At 39.3% G+C, this 23,566-nt stretch overlaps 1 protein-coding gene across 1 annotated transcript; it reads right to left on the bottom strand.

Moving 5' to 3' along the window:
• Positions 1-3,181: 3,181 nt before the first annotated feature.
• Positions 3,182-23,471, bottom strand: SLC25A24 (solute carrier family 25 member 24). Its single transcript, XM_010715879.2, has 10 exons — positions 23,351-23,471; positions 14,455-14,625; positions 13,319-13,406; positions 12,770-12,881; positions 10,080-10,238; positions 9,581-9,733; positions 8,353-8,460; positions 7,318-7,485; positions 6,021-6,171; positions 3,182-5,679 (listed from the first exon to the last, which is right to left on the bottom strand). Exons 1-10 carry the CDS (start codon positions 23,469-23,471, stop codon positions 5,501-5,503), a joined length of 1,410 nt encoding a protein of 469 aa, XP_010714181.1. The 3' UTR covers positions 3,182-5,500.
• Between the last annotated feature and the right edge of the window lie 95 nt (positions 23,472-23,566).

Here is a 23,566-nt window from a genome sequence, read left to right as displayed (position 1 = left end):
CAAGTGTACTGCACCCACGCACTAAGTTAATTCACAATGCCACAATCACAACTAAAAATATGGCTCAAATGGGTTTGTGCTTCATCATCACCAACTTTTTTTCCTTGTTGCAAAGATAACTCCAAGGAATTGACTCAGATGTTTCACCCACACAACTTTTCCTCCTCTCAAATCAGTATTAGAACACAACAGCAGATGGCACTGCTCGAATTCAATGTGAAGTCATGCATTTCCTCCACGCACACCAGAGGGGACTGCTGAGGCTCACCAAGGAGTCCAGTTCATACATGAACCATGCATGAACCAATTATTAATGATTGAAAACATCCTGCATTTGCTTTATAATGAGTGCTTCCACGCAAGTGCTCAAGCAAGAGCTTAACAATGGGTCAAACGTTAGCAAAATGCTGAGTGTAAGACAAGTCTATCCATTCAAAAGTTCGTATGCTGTATTTTCACCTTTCAACAATGTTTTTGCCTCACTCTATTTCCAAGGAATACTAAACATTCTTTTTTACGTGAGCTTTACAAGAGTCTACAGGGCACAAAACAGTCTGGATTTTAGTTTGTGTGCTATCAACATTATTTAAGAGAACCTAATGGCTACTTCAACCCCATACTGTCAGTGAGCAGAGGAAATATCTGCAGGGACAGCTTTGCTGCTTTAAAAGCATTCAATTCAATGGCTGTTCTGGGAGCTACTCCAGCTACTGCACAACAGAGATGCACCAACTTTGTGCAGACAAGGAAAAGCTTCATACATATAAGAAACCATCCTTCAGTATGTGTATATGGATACTATCTAGATTTAAATACATTATACACACTAGATTCCACTGCTATTTCACAAAACAACCTAAGAGCTTAGAGATATAGAACTCACACAATTATTTATCTTATGGAACACAAATAACATATGCCCTGAATTTCACAAATATTGCCAAAATACAAAACAATTTTTCAGACCTCAGACTTACTTTAAATAAAGTAACAATTCACAGACAGGGCTGCTAATATACTAAAGCCACTGTGTTGAATATCCACAGCCCTCACCAACTACACGTTCTCCACAAATTAGTTTACACTAGTATTTTTTATTTTTATTTTTTTTAAACTTAAGCCTCAAAAACCATTCCCAAGACCACTTCGGTAACAGAGGTAAGCATTCAAAACCACACTTTCTTACACAACAAATAGCCTGCAGGTTAAGGCATCCTTTTGTATTTCAGTAATTCATACATAGCAACACCACGTATTGTGATACACTCCTTGCCATACCTCTCTACCTTCTCATATTGTAAAGGACTGAAAGCATACCAATACACACTGCTGCAGGCAAGCACAGGCAGCTCTGATATTTGAAACAGCAGAGCACACAACAGCAGTTATCTCCAGCTGGGCCTCAGAAGGCTGATTTGGCAGTGAAGCAGCTGCACGCGCAGCCCCACCCGACTAGTGATGCAGCACCCAGTATTCCTCTGCAGAAAACTGCCCAGCTGGGTTCAGCATTCAGCATTCTCAGCATTTCCACTACCAGACAGAGAAGGCAGCATGGGCCTGGCTTGGTGCAACTGTGAAGGATGCCACTGCTACAGCTTCTGGAGCAGATACATTGTGTCCACACCAATCATTAACTGCAGGGGAAAAGAAGTGGCAGCCCTAAATTCCAAGCCACTTCTACACTACTTCCCAGTTTTCATCTTACTGAGCAGCACTAATGCCTGACACACACCTCAAAGCAAAAACAAGGAAGGCTTTTCTTTCTCTCTGAACTTCTTAATTTAACAGTGACTCTGCCTGATTTACACCCTCTTCATATGATATACAGGGACCATCTCTGCATTCCTCTGTCTTGAAACACAGAGGCATAACAAGGATGGTACTGCTTAGAACGCTTCAGACTGAACATTTTAAGACAAGGGAGAAAGCAACCTGCAAATCTGTCACCACTCATCTAAAACTCAAAACGCACCTCCAAACTGCTTTATTTCACTGGTGGTTATGATAACACATCAGTGGAACACACTGAAAGCTAAAAGAACAAGTTGGATTAAATGACTTTGACAGCTGCTTAGCTTTCCGTTTTCCCTGACCGACATACAACAAATTTCAGGATGATGATCAAAATATTTCCCAAAGGCAAGCAGCGTGCTGTCCCACACTGGTCGTAAATCCATAACTGACTGTATTCTTGTTGCCTCAGTGCTCTTTCAGCATAAGATGCCTGTCGTTGCAAGTAGTAAGAAATAATGGTTACAAGCTGTGCACTGAGAAACATATGCATTGCAGGTATAAAATGTCTTAAATAAATACACTACCCATGAAACAGCTCCTGTACATCGAAGAGGGATCCAATCAAGACCATAGAACTCAGTTTCTCTGTAGGTTGATTTGGGAGTAATGTTGTTAATACCCGTGTTACAGTGAGACTGATTTTCTTTCCTGTGAGGGTGGAAAGGACCACACAACTCAGGCACTGAGATCAGTGCTTCATTATTATGAGACACATCAAGGACAGCCTAGCATTTGCAGACAATTTCCACTCTGTTAAAAGCATTCTTGTCTCAAGTAGAACCAAATGTCTTTTTGTTTTGTTTTAAATTTAGGAATAGTTTACAGAGCATGTACCATTTCCACTATTTGAAATGAATCTAAAATTATTTTTTTTTTAGTTTTCTTCAACTGTTGGAAATATTAGTTTGAGAAACTCAGGGGGCTGTCAAAGCGATCTACTGAGCATGCTTATAGGAGGGTAAACATGCTACATACATAGAGTTAATTAAGACAATTACCTTGAAAAGGCTTTATATTGATCCTTTCACTTAGAAGATTAACATCAAAGGAAGATAAACATCAAGAACACAAGCAAACATTTCCCTGATGATTAAGAATTCAGTCATGCAGGTGCAATCACGCTGTTACACTGCCCAATGAATGAGCAAAAAATACTGATCATGATTTGATCTTTCATTATGGAATGAGAGGTTTTTTTGGCAGAATGATAATCAACTATAAAACATCTCAAACAACATTTCCAAATGTGAAACAAAAATGAAGTATAGGTAGTCTTAAAAACACCATTAGATTGTTTATTTCTCTTTTACAATAAGTTATATACCTATAATGCAACAAAGAAATATCACCTGTCTACCAGCCACAAAAAAAGATCAGCACACTTGAACCAGATAAAGGAACAAACATTTATTAGAAACTTGTAGTTTTGTATAGCTAAAAAGATAAACATTCATTTCTTAAGAGACAGAGAATATACAAATGAACAGTCATCACAGAGGCACATGATGAAAAATGAAGTTTGAAGACGACTCCATCTTCTCAATGCTTGAAAGCATCACCAGCATAATTTTCAATGTTCATAATGGCACTTGCACACAAAAATAAGGACCAAGTCTAGAAGACAGACATTTCTGAAGTCATCACACACACAGTGGCTTATTGGTCACAGTCAGACAATATGACCAGGCAACATCACCAATCTCAAAAATCCCACAAGATACAAACACATTGGCAAAACCAAGAAACATTCAGATTGGAAAGGCTTTGTACACATGGATGATTTGGATAGAATGACTTCTCAGTTTTTAAAAAAGTGCAAAGTCCAAGTTTTCCATAAATTGAAGGCCAAAAGACACAGCAAAAGCTGTCATTTTCTAAAATCTGATAAAACATTTTATAACACAAGTCTTAGGAAGTCATGCATCAGTTTATGAAGAAAAAAAAACAATCATGGAAGCACTGATCACAGACATACATCTGACCTGCTGACTGAAGAACATGGCCCAGTCTTCCATACAAGGAACAAAGGGCACTTGTTGATGTGTTTTATTTTGTGTATACACACACATACATATGGGGCAGCTGTCTGTGTGTTTGGCTTCGTGTGTACACACAGAGATCCTCAAAGGCCTTACAGGAACTTGCATAGGAACTAAGTTCTTTCTGCAGTAATCCAATTTTAGGAAGTGGTCAAAGAGAAGTGTGTTTTGAAGGTCGAGTTGAGTAGAAAGATTATCTCTGTAAATTTGGGATTACTGTAAATAAAGAATTAAGACATCATATAGACTGCAGAAAAAGCATGACAATGGAGTTTAGCAGTAATTGTTTTTCTCACCTCAGTATCTGGGACTGAAGGCCACTGAAATACAACAAATCATACCATCAGCCCCAGCTCCACACCCCTCCAAGAAATAAACCAAGTGGCTTATACATGGAAATACCTATTTTCTACGTGGAGGAAGTGCTGCTTTGGTTTTCTTCTTTAAATGAGGAACTGTTTCTCAAGTACTTACAAGTTCCCTGTGTGTGCTTCACTTGCTTTGTTAACATGAACCTGATGGACATTAGAGAGCCGCAGTTCCATTTGGTCACACAGACAAAATGCTTCAGTATTTCATGACCCAAATTTCATACACAGCATATAGAAAACTGTGAGGGAAAGCAGATTTGTTCTTCATGACAAGCCTATAAAAACTTTACATAAAAACACAATCCCTTTTTTGCTAAAAGCACATAGGGGACTGTAACCCTTTGAGAGTAAGGGAAGAAATTATGAACAAGAAGCCTTTTGCTCTTCAAGGCAGCTATGATGAGCTTGAGTTCTTGTCTAAATCAGTTTCTCCTAACACAGCCAACAGCTAATTCATTATTAGCTTAGTACCAGATCCTTCACCTCATTTTTGAACAGTAACTTACACTTGTAGGAATGGATCCAGTAACCTAGTAGGCTTTTTTGTTTCTGTATACTGTGATTCTATAAAACATGTAACTGCAATCGAGAACTTTTCATGCTAGCATTTACAAGTGCAAAAGCAGGTCCAAAGCAGCAAGATACCAAAATCACTGACTGCATGATTTACAAAAAACACGATATAAATCAATTGAGGTATTCTAGATACCATGGAACAGTAGTTTTTCAGGCTCATATTCATTATAGAAAAAACAGGTTAGCTTGAAAATAAAGGTGGTGGGCTACACTTAATGTGTTATGCTATCCCTTCCTGTATCTAAGGTAACAATGTTCAGAACTTAGATTGCCTTCAAAAATTATCATATTAAGTGCTTACTTCTAGAAGTGCAAAATGTTTTCTGTGAATGGCTTGAGGACAGGCAGCATGACAAAACAAAGTCACTTTCATCAATTCAGTATCAAGGCAGTATGAACTTCTTCTACCTTTGGTTTCATGTGAGACAAGTTCAGTTAGAGAAGACAAAAGAATAAAATATTCATGATTATATGAATACGTAGGTATATAGTTGATTTAAATATACAGATTTTTTTCCTCAATTTAGTGACATTAAAGTGCAACATAGGTATCTGTTTACAAATGGTGAACTAGAAATTAAGAAAGTTTCCTCCCACTGGAGAATAAAAACAGAAGTCGCAGCATTTCTCCACAGTCTCTAATTGTAAGAACAGATTACTGAAGAAATCATTTTTGTTCTGATAATTCCAACCAAATTAGGAATATCTCACCTTTCTACTTCAAGCTATTCCTAAATTCTGCTTCATTTTTTCATACACAACGTAACTGATACTGACAGCTGGAAGAACTTTCATAAAATTAGGGGCTATGCCCCTATAAAGTCCTTGGATTCCTTCTGTAGCAACAATTCTTTGAAAGAGGCCGACCATGTTTAGCTGTGGAGCTCCTTCCACCGAGGCTAAAATAAGACAACAGCGTTATTCAACAGTTTCAGTAATATCACAATTCTTCAGCAAGTATTAAACAACTGAGTAGCTAGCTTATCATTTTTAGGGCCAACGATTAAAATTTATGTCTTCACAGCAAATCTCTTTAATCCCCAGACATTCCAGAGAGATCCATGTGCCTAAACCCCACTAAAATGCATTACTCACCTACATACCAGATAAACTCTCAATTCTTCAAGCTTTCTCCTTCCTTTTTTTTTAAATCCTACTTGCCCACATCCCTGCTACAGCTGTCACAAATAACCTAATTTCAATGAGAACACACAAACATTTTCAGAACAATGGGACTCACCTTGAGCCTGCATGCGTGTCCTGACAAGAGCAAGAGGGTAACTGGCTAACTGCCCACATGTGCTGGAAACAGTACCACATCCCAACAACACAAACACCCCCGGGTTAGCAGAACTTGATGCATAGTGTTCTAGCCAGGTAGTCTTTAAGAGCTGTCAGGATAAAAGATAAAATAATCAGACAAGATATCTGCCTTTGAAAAAGTAAATGTTTACTCTTAAGATCTATTACAGGTTCCATCCTGGAAAAGCATCAAGTTCACTAAAAGCACACATACGTATGACTGGAGTAAAGGCTACACAAAAACCTTTGCATGTGGTAAAGGACTGCACATTACAGCAGTTAGAGCCAAGAAAAAGAATCCTTAAATACCAAGACACAGCACCAGGCAGCAGTGCCCATGCTCTAGTTAATACTTGGGAAGGTATGACCCAGCATGTCATCAGGCACAACAAAAACTCACACAACCAGGCATGTCACTCCATGCAAAATTAGAGATGCAAACCATAGGGTAGAATTCCCATACAGTTTAGAAAACATACAGCTTGCTCAAGCAATTCTGCTGACTCTAATTACTACTGTATCACAGCAAGACTTCTCTAGACTAGAATAAAATTAGTCTATGCATATTAGTTACTTGACATATTTTGAAGCAACACTCAATAAGTGAAGGTAGACAGAAGATTTTAATTGGTGCTGATGAGTGTAAGAGATGCCAGTTCTTTAAAGGAAACAGTGCAGTGTTTCAAATACATCACAAGAACAACATGTTGGCTACAAAGAATTCTGCTGACATGCAAAAATACATAAGCAGTGCAAATTACTATAATTCAACTACAAATCAAAAATAGCAAAAAACGACGATAGCTGCAGGACAGGTAACTTAATATGAACACTAGTCAAGTTATTAAAGCTCAGGTTTGCTATATAAAGATTACGTTCCCAGCCAACGGGGTTATTTTGTTACACAAGAGTGTTCAGTTACCAAAATCTAATACACTTTCTCCTCACAAGCACACTTCTTGTTTGATAGAATGGAAGAAAGGAGTCCTACGTGTCAGATGAAACTACTGCATGTAATGACCAGTCTGTACAGGATCTCCCCAAAGGTGACAAAAATGACAGAACTGCTAGTCTAGTGAGTTCAGTAGCAATTCCCATTTACCAGGGTAACTGTAACATTGCAGATGTATTATAAATCTGACTAACACAGATCCAAGTAACTGAGTAACTGTTACTCTGTTCATAAATTAAGTAGTAGACATTACATGAACACACAGTCAGCGATCTGAACTCACCTCATAAACAGCAAGGTCAATCCCAGCATAAGGAATTATACCCAAAATGTTAGGAATATAGCCTTTGTAGAAGGCCTTTGCACCTTCTCTTTTCAAGATCTTCTTAGCACAATCAAACATCCCAGAATATTGCCCTGTTTTACCCACAGCCAACCTGGTCTTCAAAACCTGAAGGGAAGAATCAGTAGTCTTAGTTACATAAGTATTTATGACTGTAGTTTATAAATACAGGAAAACAATACATATCTGCTTATTCCATTTTCTGGAACTGCTTTGAATTTGGAAGTACAAGTCTTGTTTATGATGACTACTGTTAAAGGCTGGCTAAGGCTAAGTTTCTTCAGATTTCTATAATGAATGCAGAACACCACAAACATTGTATGCTAGCTTACAATTTAGTACCAAAATACAATACATAGAAACATGTCCCACAGAGGAAAGACCAGTTATTCCATCAAGTCTCTGTTGTAGCTGTCTTATTCTTCCTCCACATCCAGCTCCTTATCTGACCTGGCTCCCTATCATAACACAATTTCATCAGCTCTGTTCCAGACAAGATCATTCCTTGCTTATGTACATAGTGGGAAAGACTTAGGCCTAATTCAGAAACAAGTCTGAATATGTACTTAAATGTTAAATGCATTATAGGATTTCTTTTCCCAAACTAGATTTCGATGACACAAAAGCCTATTTCAAAAAGGACATTCACACAAAAAGCAATCATACAATACAATAACCCAGATTTCTGGTGTACATATACACAGAAGTGATAACACCACCTGAATTCCCAGCATCTTTTAATAAGCAAAAGATAGCTTAAAAGGACAGCTATGCAAACAGAAAAATGACAGCTATCAACTAGAACAATGTCTATTCTAAAGTATCTAGTGCTGAAATTCTGAAAGGAAGTTTAAAGTTAAAATAACATAGGATAAAAGAGTGTATGTACAGGAATTCCTACAATAATTTCAAGTGCAAAAATGCCCAAAAAGACATTTGGCAGATTCTAATGAAAGCAAATTCTCTGCTACTAACCTCCATGGGATAAATAGAAGTTTGTGCTGTTGCCCCAGCCAGAGAACCCGATACAAATCTTTCAATGGTGCCTAAATTTCCATCATCCTTAGTGAGTATCTTCTTATACTGTGAAGATAAAGCACATAAAACATCACATGCTTTTTAGAAAATGCAAGAGTTCCACTAGAGTAAGGAGTACAATAGAACGTGTATTTTCAAGCTTCACTTACTTTTTCCACATAATAATAGTTGCATTTACAAACCCAACAAAGTTAGCACTACTCTTACTCCCTCATCAATGATTCGCAAAAGCAATAATTATTGTAACACACAAAGATCCTGTACATTAAAGGCATCAGTCACTTGCACTACTGTCCAGTACTCCACAAACAGCCTGTAATGTGCTGCCCAGACAAAGAGGGCTCTGACTCCCTTGCAGATCAAGATCTTCAGTTGGAGAACAAAAAGCTCAGCTCACATGGGCACCAACACAGCTGTACATACAGTATCATTCAGGACAAACACCATCGTGCAGGAATGCACCCAATGTCTGCTCCCAAAAGACTGAGCAAGAGGAAGGAACAGAATGCTCACAGTTTCTCTACAGAATCTACATCTGCCACTCAGTCTTGCTACACCCCAAAATTTATTTTACTTTTGTTACTTTTATTTCACTGTTGTACAAAAACATGCAATACATTAATGTAGTCTTGCTTAGGCAAAAAGAAAAAAAAAAACACCATCAGTTAACTACATCAGAACTGTAGTTCATTTCCCAAAGGAGGATTAGGCCTTAACATGATGTGTAAAGCTGATTCTGAGGTAAATATAACTCTGAAATCCAGGGTGAGGGCATCTTATGCAGCACTGTGATATTTGACTTAAAAAGAATCCTATCCAAATCCAGCCAGTGTAATGTGCTAAGGTTTTGGTTGTTCTCACTTTGAAGCTAAAAACGAGATTAACACAGTACATTGGATCCTATGAAGTTACAAAAACTGAAGGACAGCTTAAAATTTATGACAGATTTAATCTACGCTGCTTTTAAGTCAATGGTCAAATCAGGAAAACAAGCTTTTAATTGGCAGAAAACACAGGCTATTTGAAACCTGAGTTACTCTACATTACTACTACAAAATCCCCAACCATGACAAGAACTCCTATACAACACAACAGTGTACATAATAAACAGTAAGAATGATACAATATTTTATACACTACTTCCATTTCTGATTTAGCATCCTACCTGTTCATAAGCCCAGAACTTAATAGCTGTCTCAGGAGCTATTTTGACAACATTTACACCATTTCCCCTCCAAAGTGATCGAACACCACCTTCTTTCAACATTTGCTTAAAACCACTGGCAATATTCATTTTGTTTGATTTTGAACCATGAACCTAAAAAGAAAAAAAAGAAAAAAAACAACGGAGTAAGTGACAGTGCTCTGATTAGCCTGTAAAACTCGTCACCTAAGCAGCCAGGCACTGCATAAATACATGAACTAGGAAAAAAAAACATTCACCATTGAAAATGTTATTTTAATTGCACAAGTAGTATAATATTTGGTTTATATTTTTGCTGATATTAATGTGGAAAACACTAATGGGCACAAAATATAGAGCCTGTTAAAATACAACTGGATCTCCAGAATTTCCATGCTCTATTTGGCCATCAACTTTTTGTAACAGGTCTTTAAAACTGAAATGATATAATGGAAATGAAGTTCTTAGACATTGCACCTACCTGCATCATTACTTTTAGACGATCTAAAGGTGCTGTACCTGTTCGAGAGACAGCACCAGCCACTCCTCCTGCTAAGAGCTGTTTCCACCACTGTCCACTCTTTTTCTCCTCCTCTGTGAACTCATCTGGAACAGTCAAACTATCTCCAATATCCAGCACCTATCAGAAACCAAAGCAAAGGGCTGCAAGATAACCATCTTACTCCACTACCTCAATTTTACCAATAGTTCTAATTCCAAATTAACCTACCACCTAAGAACAGAAATAAAATGCTATGTTCAACATAAAAAATCTAGTTTACATTCAAAAAAATCAACTTGCTACAGATTGCTATTGCTATTCAATGAACAGTATTTTTAATTACTTCTAAACAGGTATTGAGCAATATACCACATACCCACCATTTCAAAGATTGCACCATCATCATTAAAATTACGACAAATTTCTGTCTTGAGTATGACCCAAACAAAGACATCCTGTCATGGTCAGTAAACGTTTTCAGAGAGCACTACGGCTCAAATGCTTACTGTCAATGCTAACCTTTCACCAGACAGTCTTCTAGGATTAGCTTGTTAATCTCTTAAGGACACTAACAAGAGATTTCTCTCTCATGCTAATGTATTCACACATATGTGGGATTTTTTCTCCCTCCAGCAACTTCTCAAACTAATAATTTCATCGTTGATATATCAGAATATTCAATTCCCAGTAGCTGTTGTGTATTGGCTTATAAAATGACCATTCTATGAAGTTCCCTCTCATTAGCAGTTATTCTGAAATACATATTAATGACTTTTATTCAGCTATACAAGTTTGACATTTCTTTAACAGTTGCATCTTTGTGTTAACATTCAATATGATCAAAGAACATTCCAGTATTATGCCTTGGACAGCTTTATCGCTGCAGTCTGTATTAATTGAACATGCCACTTAATGGATTCTTCATGTCATTTATAAGCATGATAAAACAGAACAATTGCACCAGAGATAATGAAAAGCTAACACTAGGCATAAAGAAAGACTATAAAGAATCAGGAATGTTTCAATAAATGATAACAACTACTGACCAGAAAATATCTTAACTGACCATTTTTATTGCTGCTGATGTTGAGTTCAGACACTACACCCTAGTGAGATCTCTGTTAAGCAGGCTGACAACTGACTTGCTCATTCAAACTGTAAAAACTGCAGTATGCAGATTGTACATAAATTATGTAGATTACACACAAACAGGGTAAGAATTAAGTAGTCTGATATTGAACGTGAAACAGATAAAAGAGAAAATGTTTTTTCTGACATCCATGATTTCCCAGTAAGGTGTTGTCAGTTACTCAACAACAGATGGAGTCAGCAAAATATCCATCAGAACTCTCAAAATATAAATATCAATAGATTTTACAGGTACTATATGCATATCTACCGGAGTTTAAACAATGTATCTACTGACCCCTAAATGCAACTTTAATAACTAAACCTAGCTTTAACTTTTTTCTTAAATTTAGGAGATACTTATAACCAAAGACCACAACTACCTTAATAACTGCCAGTGCAATGATCTTCTCAGAAGATTCTGACAGCAATTAAAATTATAAAATTATATAATTAATAAGTATACAATTTTAAAAAAGCTAAGTTTCAAGAGCTGTCAGCCAGTCATGTGACATCTCACATCTGCTCTTATCTGAAGCACCAGCTGTGTTGCTGCATAACTGGATTTTGCTTGCTGTGATAATTGGATCATAACTGAGCCTAAACCAGAACATCACAGGAGACATCTATACTCTTTCCTTCTGAATAATTAAAGACATTCCATAATAACAAAAATAGATAAATAATAAAAGAAATAGTAAAAAAAATAGATCTTATATTTAAAAGTGATACAAAGCACAAGCTGGGACCAGGCCTATCTGATCACAAAGCAGTGCTCCAAGCACTTTTCCTCAGCAAACAGGGACCAGGTTTCTCTCTGGCAAGCACAACTGAATTTAGTCCATGCAGTGTGAGCTGCTCAAACATTTCACATCTGACTGTTTTTTATTATGGAAAGGCTGACCAGTCCCCTCAAAGCATGATTGGTCTCAATATGCTCAGAGAAATTCATCTTCACCTAACTGTACAGATTATTCCATAACTATACGGATTACCCTTCCCTGTACTAGAAAAACAAAGTAAAGTGGATTGTTACTGGCTTATTTACCTTATTATTTGTTGTTTTAAGTCAGCCACTGAGGTGGTAAGAGCTCCACGCAATGCTAACCTAAAAAACTGTCTGCTTGTTGCTGTATATCTATCATTCTTAAAGGACATTCCATAACACAAAAGAATTTAAGAACATATCGTAGACAAAGACAGCTATGATTTTATGGTAATGATAATATTACTGTAGAAATGCAATTACTGAACTGACTTCAACACAGGAGTTAAAATGTTTCTATGTATGTTTCAACACATCAAGAGCACTGAACATAAGAATGTAATGTAATGTTGAAGAGAATGCTTAATATTATTAGTGCTTTCTATGGACTATCCCCAAGAGAAAGATTTCTTTCTAGGAATTACTGGCAATTAAAAGATAATTGAAGAATCTTTTAAATGCACAACATATAACTATGAAGTTGATACACTCAATACTCTAAGTTGTCCCAGCAGAAATGAACTTAAAAGATGCACTAAATTGAAGTTGAACTTACAGTGGAATGTTTCCAATATCGGATTATTTCTTCAATGTCCGTAGCAGGATTAAACATAAAATGATCTCTCCACTCATTCCAATCTACTGACATTGTTCCATCAGCATCAATACTAAAAAAAACAAAAAAACAAACAGAACAAAACCAGATAAGAAAATAGACTATTTGGAATATTGGCCATTACAGTGATCCATTCTACAGACAACATATGGAGACTTCAAGGGTAAATCTGCCACGGTGTTTCAATACCATACATTTCTTATTCAAGTGTATCTAGCATTCTCCATTTTAAAATGTAAAACCACCTTTGTTTCTATCAACAATATCTGTACAGAAATGAGGTATAAACATTCCCCTCCCATAACCATATGCTATAACAGTGGCTAATCCATCTATAATCCAAGAACAGATGGAATGTGAGAATTCCTATATATGTGCTACTGAAGTTACCAACACCATTTCCAAGTTACAAATCCATTCAATTACTGCATTCTCTGAATTATAAAAAATATGAAGAACGTAAAGAAGCTCAAAATATTAATTCCCGACCTTTGCAGGATCTTTTCTGCCTGTTTTTCTGAAATGTTTATACCCAGTATCTTGAGGGACTGGACAACTTCTGATGGTTCAATTTTTCCTTCAAACATAAAAAGAAAGATAATGAGTACACACAGTATGGAGTCCACTGAGCTTAATACATTAGCCTGAGACTGCCTCAAGAGACCGAATGTGCTCAAGTCTGTGGAGTCAGACAACATACAGAACAGAGTCCTAAAGGAACTGGTTAATATGGTTGCCAGTCTGCTCTCCATCATACTTGACAAGTTGTGACCATCAGGGCTGGAGCACCTCTCCTATGAAGACAGGCTGAAGGACTTGGACTTGTTCAGCCTGGAAAAGAGAAGGCTGGGAGACCTCACTGTGGCCTTCCAACTTAAAGGGAGATTATAAATAGAAGGGAAATCAACCTTTTATACAGGTGATAGGACAAGGGGAATGGTTTTAAACTAATCTAAACCTCCCCTCCTTCAGATGTCAGGGGGAAGTTTTTCCACTGAGAGAGTGGTGAGGTGCTGGAACAGGCTGCCCACAGAGGTTTTGGGTGCCTCATCTCTGGAGGTGTTTAAGGCCAGGTGGGATGGAGCCCTGGGCAACCTGATCCAGTACCTGACCTAGCAGTAGGCAACTCTGCCTATGGCAGTGGGATGGGACCTTGATGATCCTTGAGGTCCCTTCCAACTCAAACCATTCAATGTTACTAACATTCTATAACATCTACACAATAGCAAAAGATTTTTTTAAAAAAAATTTTTCAACAGAGGCAATGCATTTTTATTATCTAAGGACAGAGCAAAGGTAAGAACACTGAAATTCTACACCCAAATAAGATACATACAGTAAGTTAATAGTTATTTTATCTGTAATTGATACACAGTAACTTCCTTATAGCTTTACTGTCTACAAAGCAAAGATACCCAGATGAACAAACCTAGAAGGTAAAAAGAAAAGGGAAAAAAGAGACTTATTTCACTCTACAGAAAACAATAACTGCTTTCCTGTTAGGCCAAAGAAGTCAAGGATTCCCACATATAATTTTTTGCCTCCAATTTAAACAAAACTTAAGTCAAGATAACTTTGAAAGCATAGTTTCTTCAACCATTTGAACACATCAAATAACAGCATACCATCATTGTTTTTGTCCAGGCTCTTAAACGCCAGTTTCATTTTCTTCTCATGATCTTTAAGATACTGCATAAATTCTTCAAAATCTAGCTGCCCATCCTGGTTAGTGTCGCCAGCTTTAAAGATTTTCTGTTGGGAGAAAATGTAACGTTTGACTTTAGGACATACAGCAACTCACAAGGTAACAACAGCATAACACAGCTGAGGTTGAAGAAGTACCATATAGGCTACATTGAGAGTCAAGTCAGGAAAACCCACACGTAACACACACTTCAGAGCTAGGTTTCATCCCCAGAATTTAACAAATTCTTAGTAGCTTCATAACGACAAGAAAAAAAAAGAACCTATACTCAAAGATGGCATTAGTTTTTATCCCCAAAACTTGCTTATTCAAACACAAGTTACACCTCCATGGATCAAACCATCTGTGGAGGACAGCCTGGGGGACGTGACAAAATCACGGTAGAAAACAATTCTAAGCCTACAATTTTCTAGCTCTACTTGAAGTCCACAACATTCCAGTACAATTACACAGCCTCAGCTATCCTCTTGAATCCAGTGGTCTATTCTGAATTATACTAGCAATTAACTATTTAACTGCTGACAAAGAATTCCTCACTACACACGCACCACAACAACAGCTATCTTCCACTTTTGCAGGTGTTTGCCAGTAACTGCCCTGCTGATCAGACAACCTGCATATAAAATTAACTATGAGTTGAACACGATATACAATTGCCAACACAGTACAAAACAAGCCTGAAATACAAAAGCAATGGCATGACTGCCTAGGGCCTATACTTTTCGTTCAAAGCACTAAAACAGTGTATCATCCTTATATGTGAAAATACACTTCACAATAAATGGGAAATTAAAGCAACCTCTCAGGGTATAACAGCTGAGGCAGATCTGCAAGAGCAAAGCACAGAGGCAAGCAATGCCAGGCTAGCAAGCTCTGCAGGATGTATCAGCTTGGACCTGAAGCCACAGTACAAACTGTTTCTTAAACAGAGCAGCAGACAGCAGCAGGACCAGGATGGAAGGCCCAGCAGCACTGCTCCAGTGGGCACTGCCCATCCTCTTCACATGCCCACAGTGCTGCTGCCTCATCCAGCAGGACGCAAAGAACAGGGGAAGGAAGTCCATCCCAACACTTCTGCTCTAGAACAAAAGATTTGAGGGGAAGTTACGTCCCATTTCTTCATTTGGGCATTAGTTCCTGTGTTGTTGCTTGGTGTGGGTAATCCCAAGAGGACAATGCACAGTACAAGAGCAATCTGAAAGCATGAGTTACTGAGCACTTGAAGGTATACTTACAGCATATACCAAAAATTCTTCCAAATATTTTGTTTTGCAAGACTGACTTGCACAACTGCTAAGTAAATCAGCAGGATTTGCTCGGTCATTGTAATCAACAAAGTCTGTTTTCATTTCATTTTATTTTACTTTTTTTTTTTTTAAACTTCCACCATAATTAGTATAAATCCTCAAAAGAGCAAAGTCTAACAAGATTAGCCTACAGACACCCAACAAAGGAAGCTGAGAATTCTGGTTGGTTTATTGCTTTCAAAAGTGTTCAGACACATCTGTAATGCCCCCTTCATCTTCCCTATCCACACACTAAAAAGCTTAATGTTAAATCTCAAAAAGAAAAAAAGCAAAGAAAACCCACCCAAAATGTATAGGCTTCTCAATTAAAAGGCTAAGGATTATGTGGTACTCAACAGTGAAATAGGGGGCAAATTATGTAGCTCTGATAATGCAGCACACTATGCACAGGGAAATCTATGCAAGATATCACATACTCTAATAAAGGTGTTTGATCTCAGCTGAGAAACATATTTCTGTGGTTCTGACCTTAACATACTCCAGCTTAGCTGTTGATTCTATCAATAACTCATCAACAATAATCTACCCATCAGTTCAAATACATGTAATGCCCACGTCCTACAAAAACAAACATCAAATTTACTCAAGTGTATGGATGCATTCCTGACAACCACCTTCTAATAGACAAATCCACCAAAAGAAGTCCATTAAAAATGACCCTTGGCAGAAGGATCCCTGCTCTGAAGACAAAGCCATCCCAACCCTTCGCCCAGCACACACGGCATCCTGTACCACACGGTCCTCCCAACCAACTCGGAAAGGGTCAGTTATGTGAACTCTCATCAAGGCCAGTTGGTACTGCTCCCTACCTGAGCTACACAAATACGAAACAAGGAAAGTGTTGTTCTGGCTCAGAGGCACAATAAAACATACGCAACATTCCAGTTACAAATCCTCCACTGCTCAGGATGACGCGAGCCAAAGAAAGCGGAAATTCCTCAGAGGTTCACAGAGCTGGCAATTAGCGCGTGTGAAGGGGGGCACCTTTCTCTCCATCTGTCCCACAGGCACACTACATGCTGCAGCAGCCAGGAAGCCACGTGCATGAGCCTCCACCTATCCTGCTCCTACAGTTCTTTTCCAAATTTCAAGCCAGTTTCAGCAGAATAGAAACAGCAGGGAACCAAAATGCATGCTGTACCTCAGCAGGCGCACACATTTCCCCCTCCCACCTCCTCCCCCATGCTACAAATCTGAAAAGTTAATATAAACAAAAGCTTCTTAAAGCCTGTAAAAATGTACTCTTTATGTAAGTGTTGAAGTTTGAGACTGAAACCATAATCTGCAAGCCTGGGGAGCAAACAGAGCACTCTGAGAATTCTTCCACACAGAGGGCAGAAATGGGCCAGTGGGAGCTGCACGTTCCCTGGGCACAGCCCCAGGAAGCCAGCAGGTGCTGCAGGAAGTGCAGTGCCAGCCCCCACATGCAAACTGTTCACTCACAGCACATGCAAAAACTCAGCCCAACTAGATCAGGTCATGCCAGACCACGTCTGCTCAAGCTGTGAGCTCCTCCAAGGAGGGAGAGGCCACAGTCTCCCTAGGCAAGCAGTGTTCAGTTACCTCACTGATGTCCAGCAAGCAATCAGACTCTGCTGCTCATTTCATATACTGCCAGATAACACATATCACACAGTTATAACCACTTGTCACCACATCAGTTCCTGCTTCAACTACCTCTCTGGCAGAAAACTGGATGCATTTTTAACATAGGAGTGTTTACAACAATGGAGCAGGACCAGCTTAGGTGCCAGCTGCTGCGTGCAAGCCCTGGGAACCAGTGCTAAGTGAGCCCAGCACTAACACCTGCCCGGTACTGCAGCTACCAGGGAACCACGTCGCCCATCAGCAGACCCAGCCCTGAGACACAACAGTTTCTTTTCTCAAGGGTTGCCCTTTCTTTTCTCATCTAAAAATGCCAACCAAGAAGCATAAAGATAATCCCCAATATAGTGAAGCAGTGACCAGAAAGAACTGCTAAGAATTTACAGAGCTACAAATACTTAAAGATCTATTTGGATCATCTTTCGTTCTCGTGCTACGGGCCTCCCCACATACTGACTCCTGTGCTGACCCTATTTGGCCATGACATTCCTTCTATTTTTTTTTTAATAACAATTATTTCACTTCTGTTCTTCTTCTGCTGCGTTTGTTACACCGCTGCTTTTCAAGTCCTGCACAGCAAGGCTACAGCAATTTGAGAGACCAAAACTGGACTGAAATAGTGAAGAACTTTCTTACATAAAACATTCTTTCTCCAGAAAAGTTCCTGGATGTGGGAACCTAAGCCAGCAGGTCTGTTGAAAACATCAGCAAAGTTACAGACATTTAAAAATCCTGACTTTAAATGTGTCCCAATGAATTATCAGACTACTCTGTGCCAGTCATGAACTTGAACACATCCATTGCTATAGAAAAGAAAGAAAACGCAAAAAAAGCAATCATAGTTCTTTCATGTAGACTTTTCTTTTAAATCTACACCTGAGTCTTCATACGGTACTTGATGTAATTGTTTTTGCATTACGTATAAGCTATCACATCTCTCTGGTTACAAAACTCAACTGTGCAGGAAGTGGGGCTACTCAGATTGCCAATCACCTATATTAGCCTGTTATTTCAGCTCATTGATACAACTTTAAAAAAAAGTTAACAGGAAGCAATCTATCAAGAAATTACTGGGCATTTCTGGCTTCCTATCCTGCTAACTACAAGTAACAAACAGCATTTAAAGACTCAGAATTGGTGCAATTAGCAATTCATTGTTCTGTAATCTATGGATAGAGCTCCAAAGGGCACAGTCACAGATACTGCACAGAAAACAAACTAACACCAAGCTAAGAACAGCGTGTCTTTTGGACACAGAAGATACATGTTTTCTTTCAGTATCCTTCAGATGCCTATCTCAAGGATATTTCTCCACGGCTATCCGGTCATTCCCTTCTCCTCCCTCTCTTCTGTTCTTTCCATCTTTGCCTCCAAAATAATTAGCGTCAGTCATTCACATAACTCTGCATTCCACAATTATAACACAATTATAAATGTTTTAGACTGAAATCTACCGGGATGCAGCCACAGCTTGAGCACAGGCAGCCTCTGTCTTCTCTGGACACACATCCTCTCATACCAAGAACTGATGCTGTTTTTTTTTCTTCTACCTGCCAAGACTACACAAATCCACATCACAAAATGATAATGAGAAACACAGTAGAAGTTTATTAAAACCACTCTTGTGACAGTGCATAGTTGAGAGATAAATATAGAATGAAGTCAAAGGGCCCCAAGATGCACCCACACAATACTCCAGTCGATGAGTCCCAATAACACTAACAAATAAGACTGCTGTTGAAGTTCAAAAACACCTTCCGGTATCCTGTTTTGAGCAAAGCAATCATTTGCACTACCTCCCAAGAAATGCCACTATATTTTCACGTCCCATTCTTATTTGTTCACTTCTTTCCCAAAGGATATTAAGGCATTTAAACAGTACCCAGCAGATGACAGTGTCAGAGGCCGCCATAAACAGAGCCCCCCATCCTCCTACAGCAGACATGCACTGTTTGCAGTAACAGATACTTCCATCAGCTACAGTTTCTCCTTCTTGCTCTTTGCCCTCAGCACCTCACTCCGCAATAGGGAAGGGCTAGCCACAGTCTTCTTATTGGTTCATTGCAGGTAAGAGCAAAATTACAGGTTCCATAGACACAGCTGATTACTCCTAGCAGACCGTGTTCTGTCTGCTGAGAATTCAGTGTCTTTGAGCCTCCATTTCCACTACATGAAGATATCTCATCACACTGCTTCTTCAACTAAAGGGGCCTTCACATAGATGGGCATAACTAGACTTACATGTCAACCTGACAGACAGACCAAATAAGATTATATTGTTTCCAGAATGCAGTTATTCATTCCAATACTATCTTCCTATGTCTGGCTCCAGGACTCAACACATAAATACATCCTGAGTATGAATGGTTGGCTGTTTCTAGCAGAAACTGAAGCTTAAAACATGGAGCTTGCCTCCTGCAGGTTTACTGTAAGGATTGATTGCAACAGAAGGAAAGGGTGAACAAAAATAGTATAACCATGCACACCATGTATGGTGCTCATATCTAAGAGACTCGCTGCATTCTGAAGACACGGGATGAGATCATTTGCGATCTGATCCCAGCATCTATTTAGTATTGCTATCAGACAAGTCTCCTAACCCAAATTAACTGTACAATAGCTGTTAAAGTAGTTGTGGAGAGCCATCTGATGTTGTCAGCACACTGAATTCCTTCTTTGTAGGTGCTGACATACAATGTTAGGAATCTTTTGCAAAGCTTTACAAAGTTATCCTTTCCTAACAAGTAATATACTACAAAATAAAAAAGGAGTCATCCTGGCAGCCTCTAAGAAGCAGACATTTCGGATTTTTCAGTGGTTTACTTTTCTGTCACACACTGACAGGAGGCAGGTCAAACAGACTGTGAAGTCAGGAGCTTCTGTCACTTTGGGCTACGATGCCTTTCTATGGAGAAAAAGAATGATTCTTCCTTAAAGAGGAACAAGTGACCTACTTGCAACACATCAATCTGATATCTACTGTGTTACTTCATCTAGAGTATCCTGTTGCACATTAAACATGAATAAAACTGTCAAGAAAACAGATGAAAGCTTAATTCAAAAGGACACTCATGTCTATTGCTTGAATGGATAGCAGCTCAGTAACATCAGAAAGCACACAAACTCCTAGAGAGGAACTATATATTGTTTCAAAGCAAAGAGAAAAGCAGTAATAAGAGCATAATCACTAATTTATAGCATGAAGGCGATGACTTGGGATGAGCCAATAGACTTTGCAAGTAAACAAGTAAGCCATCTGTTGTTTACCAAAAGTTAGCCAGGAGGGAGCAGTGTTCACCATGAGTACAGTGACCAACACTCCCACAGAGATGTGTTTCACTACAAACAGGATTTTTGGAGATCTAACCCAGACTTGCACCTTATCAAGTGAGTGCAAGGCCTGACACCCTGACTCAGCCACAGGAAAGTGCAGTCTGCTCTTCTGTAAGATATCCAAAGGTCTGTTCATATCCATATCATCATGCTGTGGGCAGGGCAGAACCCTTAGCCACATTTATAATATTGCTCCATTTCATTTCCTTATTCATTAGTTAGTAGCAATTATAAGACTATTTCTGCCTCCCCAAACATAAAGGTAAAGACTACATATGTAACTCCATTAATAAAATATCTTTTTACCACCAATCTAGGGCCTGAGACAGGGACTAAGTGGGAGAACACAGCTTCAAGTAGAGCCTCAAGAAAGAGCACAGGAAGCAGATTAGTTGCATAAAGACAGGAAAGAAAGCAGCAGCAAGTCTCACTGAGGCTCTCTTACTATAAGAAGTCTTTTCAAGTAAAAACTATGTGCACCATTGAAACGGTGAGCATATAAATGTTGTAGTACACTCTAGTAATTGTTTGACCCACCTCAAAAGCCTGATGTGACTCATGGCTTACTCTGTTTACACTGTGTTTCTCAGGTAACTAGAACAGCCTGTTCCTGCTCCCCATTACAGCCATGAGGGTGCAGCTTATCTCAATTGATTTCATGGGTTTCACTACCAGTTTGTCCTGCATCAATCAAGGCTTGGACAGACACTTAGGTCAGCGCTTTGCATGGAAAATGTCGTGCTGAACACAAGAATCACTTGGAACTTCAATTACGAGTTGCTCAAAACTTCAGAAACATATCACTTATGTCTCAGGACTCTCAGTAAACTATGTTGGAAGACCATCCTCATTAATTGTCAGGAAACAGGACACCTATCCCTTTATTGTTCTCTTTAACTAAAAACCCAAGATTGTTACAGTCTAACTGGTACAACAGGTTTTCAACAACTTGTACATAATGTGTGACTGGAGCTTGCGACCAGCAACACAGTTCTCATGGGTAAGCAGGCCCAACTGTCCCTCCTTAATCAACCAAGTGCTGAAAATCCAGATACGCTTAATTCATTATAAAGATGATTTTGACCACAAGCAATATTCAAGTGGAAGTATGCTTACGACTCATTTGTACTCTCACAGTAGCATCATTCAACTCACGCAAGACTTGCAGGATACTTCTCCCTTAAGTTCTAAGGCAGAGAGTTACATATATCAAGGGGAAGGAAAGCAGACCAAAAACTCTGGAGGAATAAGGAGTGTGCCAGAATTAGCACAAGGTCACTGAAATTGAATGGCTTACCCAACTTATCTCTGAGCACTCTTGTCAAAATTTAAGTTCACCTTCCTGATCCTCTACCAGAATCTACACAATGGCTAACCCTGGCATAGTAGCGGGACACTATCTGACTGCTCTTGATATTGAAATAAAGAACAGCACATCAAAGTAACAGCTCAAGCACAGACCTCTGCTGTCCCTGTTCAGCCTAACCGCATCTACGTCTGACTTGCTGAAATACAGCTGAAATCCAAATTCCTCCACATCGTTTGGAAGTTATGTCTGCTGAAAGATGTGTAAAGCCAGACAGTACTGCTTAAGCATCAGTGCACATCACCATCAGCATGAGTCTAAGCCATACATCTCACATGACCACAGATACAAGCTACTTGCTTTCCAAAATAGTTTTCATGTCCATGTACCAGTTCTCTATTTCCTAATGAAAGATCAGCACAAGAGAAAGTGTTACAACTGCTAAAATTAACAGAGCCCACTGAAGACAACTTCAACAGCTTCAGTAAACAATACCTTATAAAGAGATAAAAGTGAAACCTAGAAGCTGCTCTTACAATGCAGACTTGCTTTATCACACAAATACTTACATCCTCAGAATTGAGCATTAAACGATTTTACATTCTGATCCTGAGGCATCACTGAAAACAACTAGAAAACAGAAGTTTCTCATCCGGGTGCAGATCAGATTAGGCAGTGTGAGAGCACTTCAGCACTTGATGACTCAAGTTTTACTAAGGTGAAACCATTCATAAAAAGGAACAGAAGAACGTCACAGTCACAGAATGATAGAACAGACTGGGTTGGAAGGGAGCTCAAAGATAATTGGGCTCCAACGACCTTCCATAGCTGGCACCCAACAGCTCCGGCTGCCCAGGGCCCCACCCAAGCCGGACTTGAAGACCTCCATGAATGGGGCATCCACATCTTCTCTGGACGGCCTGTGCCAGGGCCTCACCACCTCAGAGTAAAGATCTTCTTCCTAAAATCTAACCTAGAACTCCCCTCTTTTGGTTTTAAGCCATCACAGTAGAACCTGCAGAACAAAGCGAGAGCTGCATCTGTTCAGTGGTCAGAAGGTTACCGCTATACTCAGGCGCTTTTACATGCAGGAGCTGTGACACCAGCTGCCACCGCGTGCCGACAGAGAGCTGGGCTCACCCGCTTTTTCTGACACTGCTGCCAGCTGCCAAACGACTGAAACGGAGGCTTACCTACCCACTGAGCACATACTTACTCTGACCTAGATCATACAAACAGCGACAGACACCACAGCTGTGAGCTACATCCCTCCTCGCGCTGGGACACCATCGCACACCACGCAATACGGGCCAAGGAAGTGCAGAAGTGATGCGCGATGACTAAGCCGGGCCAAGCCCGTCTGGCAACAGAATCACCGGCTGCCATGCTCTTAATAGCGTTTGCACTCGAGTTACCTCGTTTACAGCACAGCTCCCGGAGCAGGCCCGAAGCCGGCCGAACACGGCTGCGGCTCGGGCAGC

The sequence above is a fragment of the Meleagris gallopavo genome, chromosome 10 (assembly GCF_000146605.3).
Source record: "Meleagris gallopavo isolate NT-WF06-2002-E0010 breed Aviagen turkey brand Nicholas breeding stock chromosome 10, Turkey_5.1, whole genome shotgun sequence".
Lineage (NCBI taxonomy): Eukaryota > Metazoa > Chordata > Aves > Galliformes > Phasianidae > Meleagris > Meleagris gallopavo.
The sequence above is the reverse complement of the archived record's forward strand: the minus strand, read 5'-3'. Positions and strand labels throughout refer to the sequence as shown.

What these genes read in the sequence shown, in the direction of transcription:
- SLC25A24 (XM_010715879.2), bottom strand. Translation starts at nt 23,471, where the DNA reads ATGGCAGCCGGTGATTCTGTTGCCAGACGGGCTTGGCCCGGCTTAGTC. An exon ending in GCAGAAAAGATCCTGCAAAG is followed by an intron (nt 12,882 to 13,318) that starts GTCGGGAATTAA and finishes TGTTTTTTTTAG; the next exon opens with TATTGATGCTGATGGAACAA. An exon ending in GATATTGGAAACATTCCACT is followed by an intron (nt 10,239 to 12,769) that starts GTAAGTTCAACT and finishes GGTTTCTGATAG; the next exon opens with GTGCTGGATATTGGAGATAG.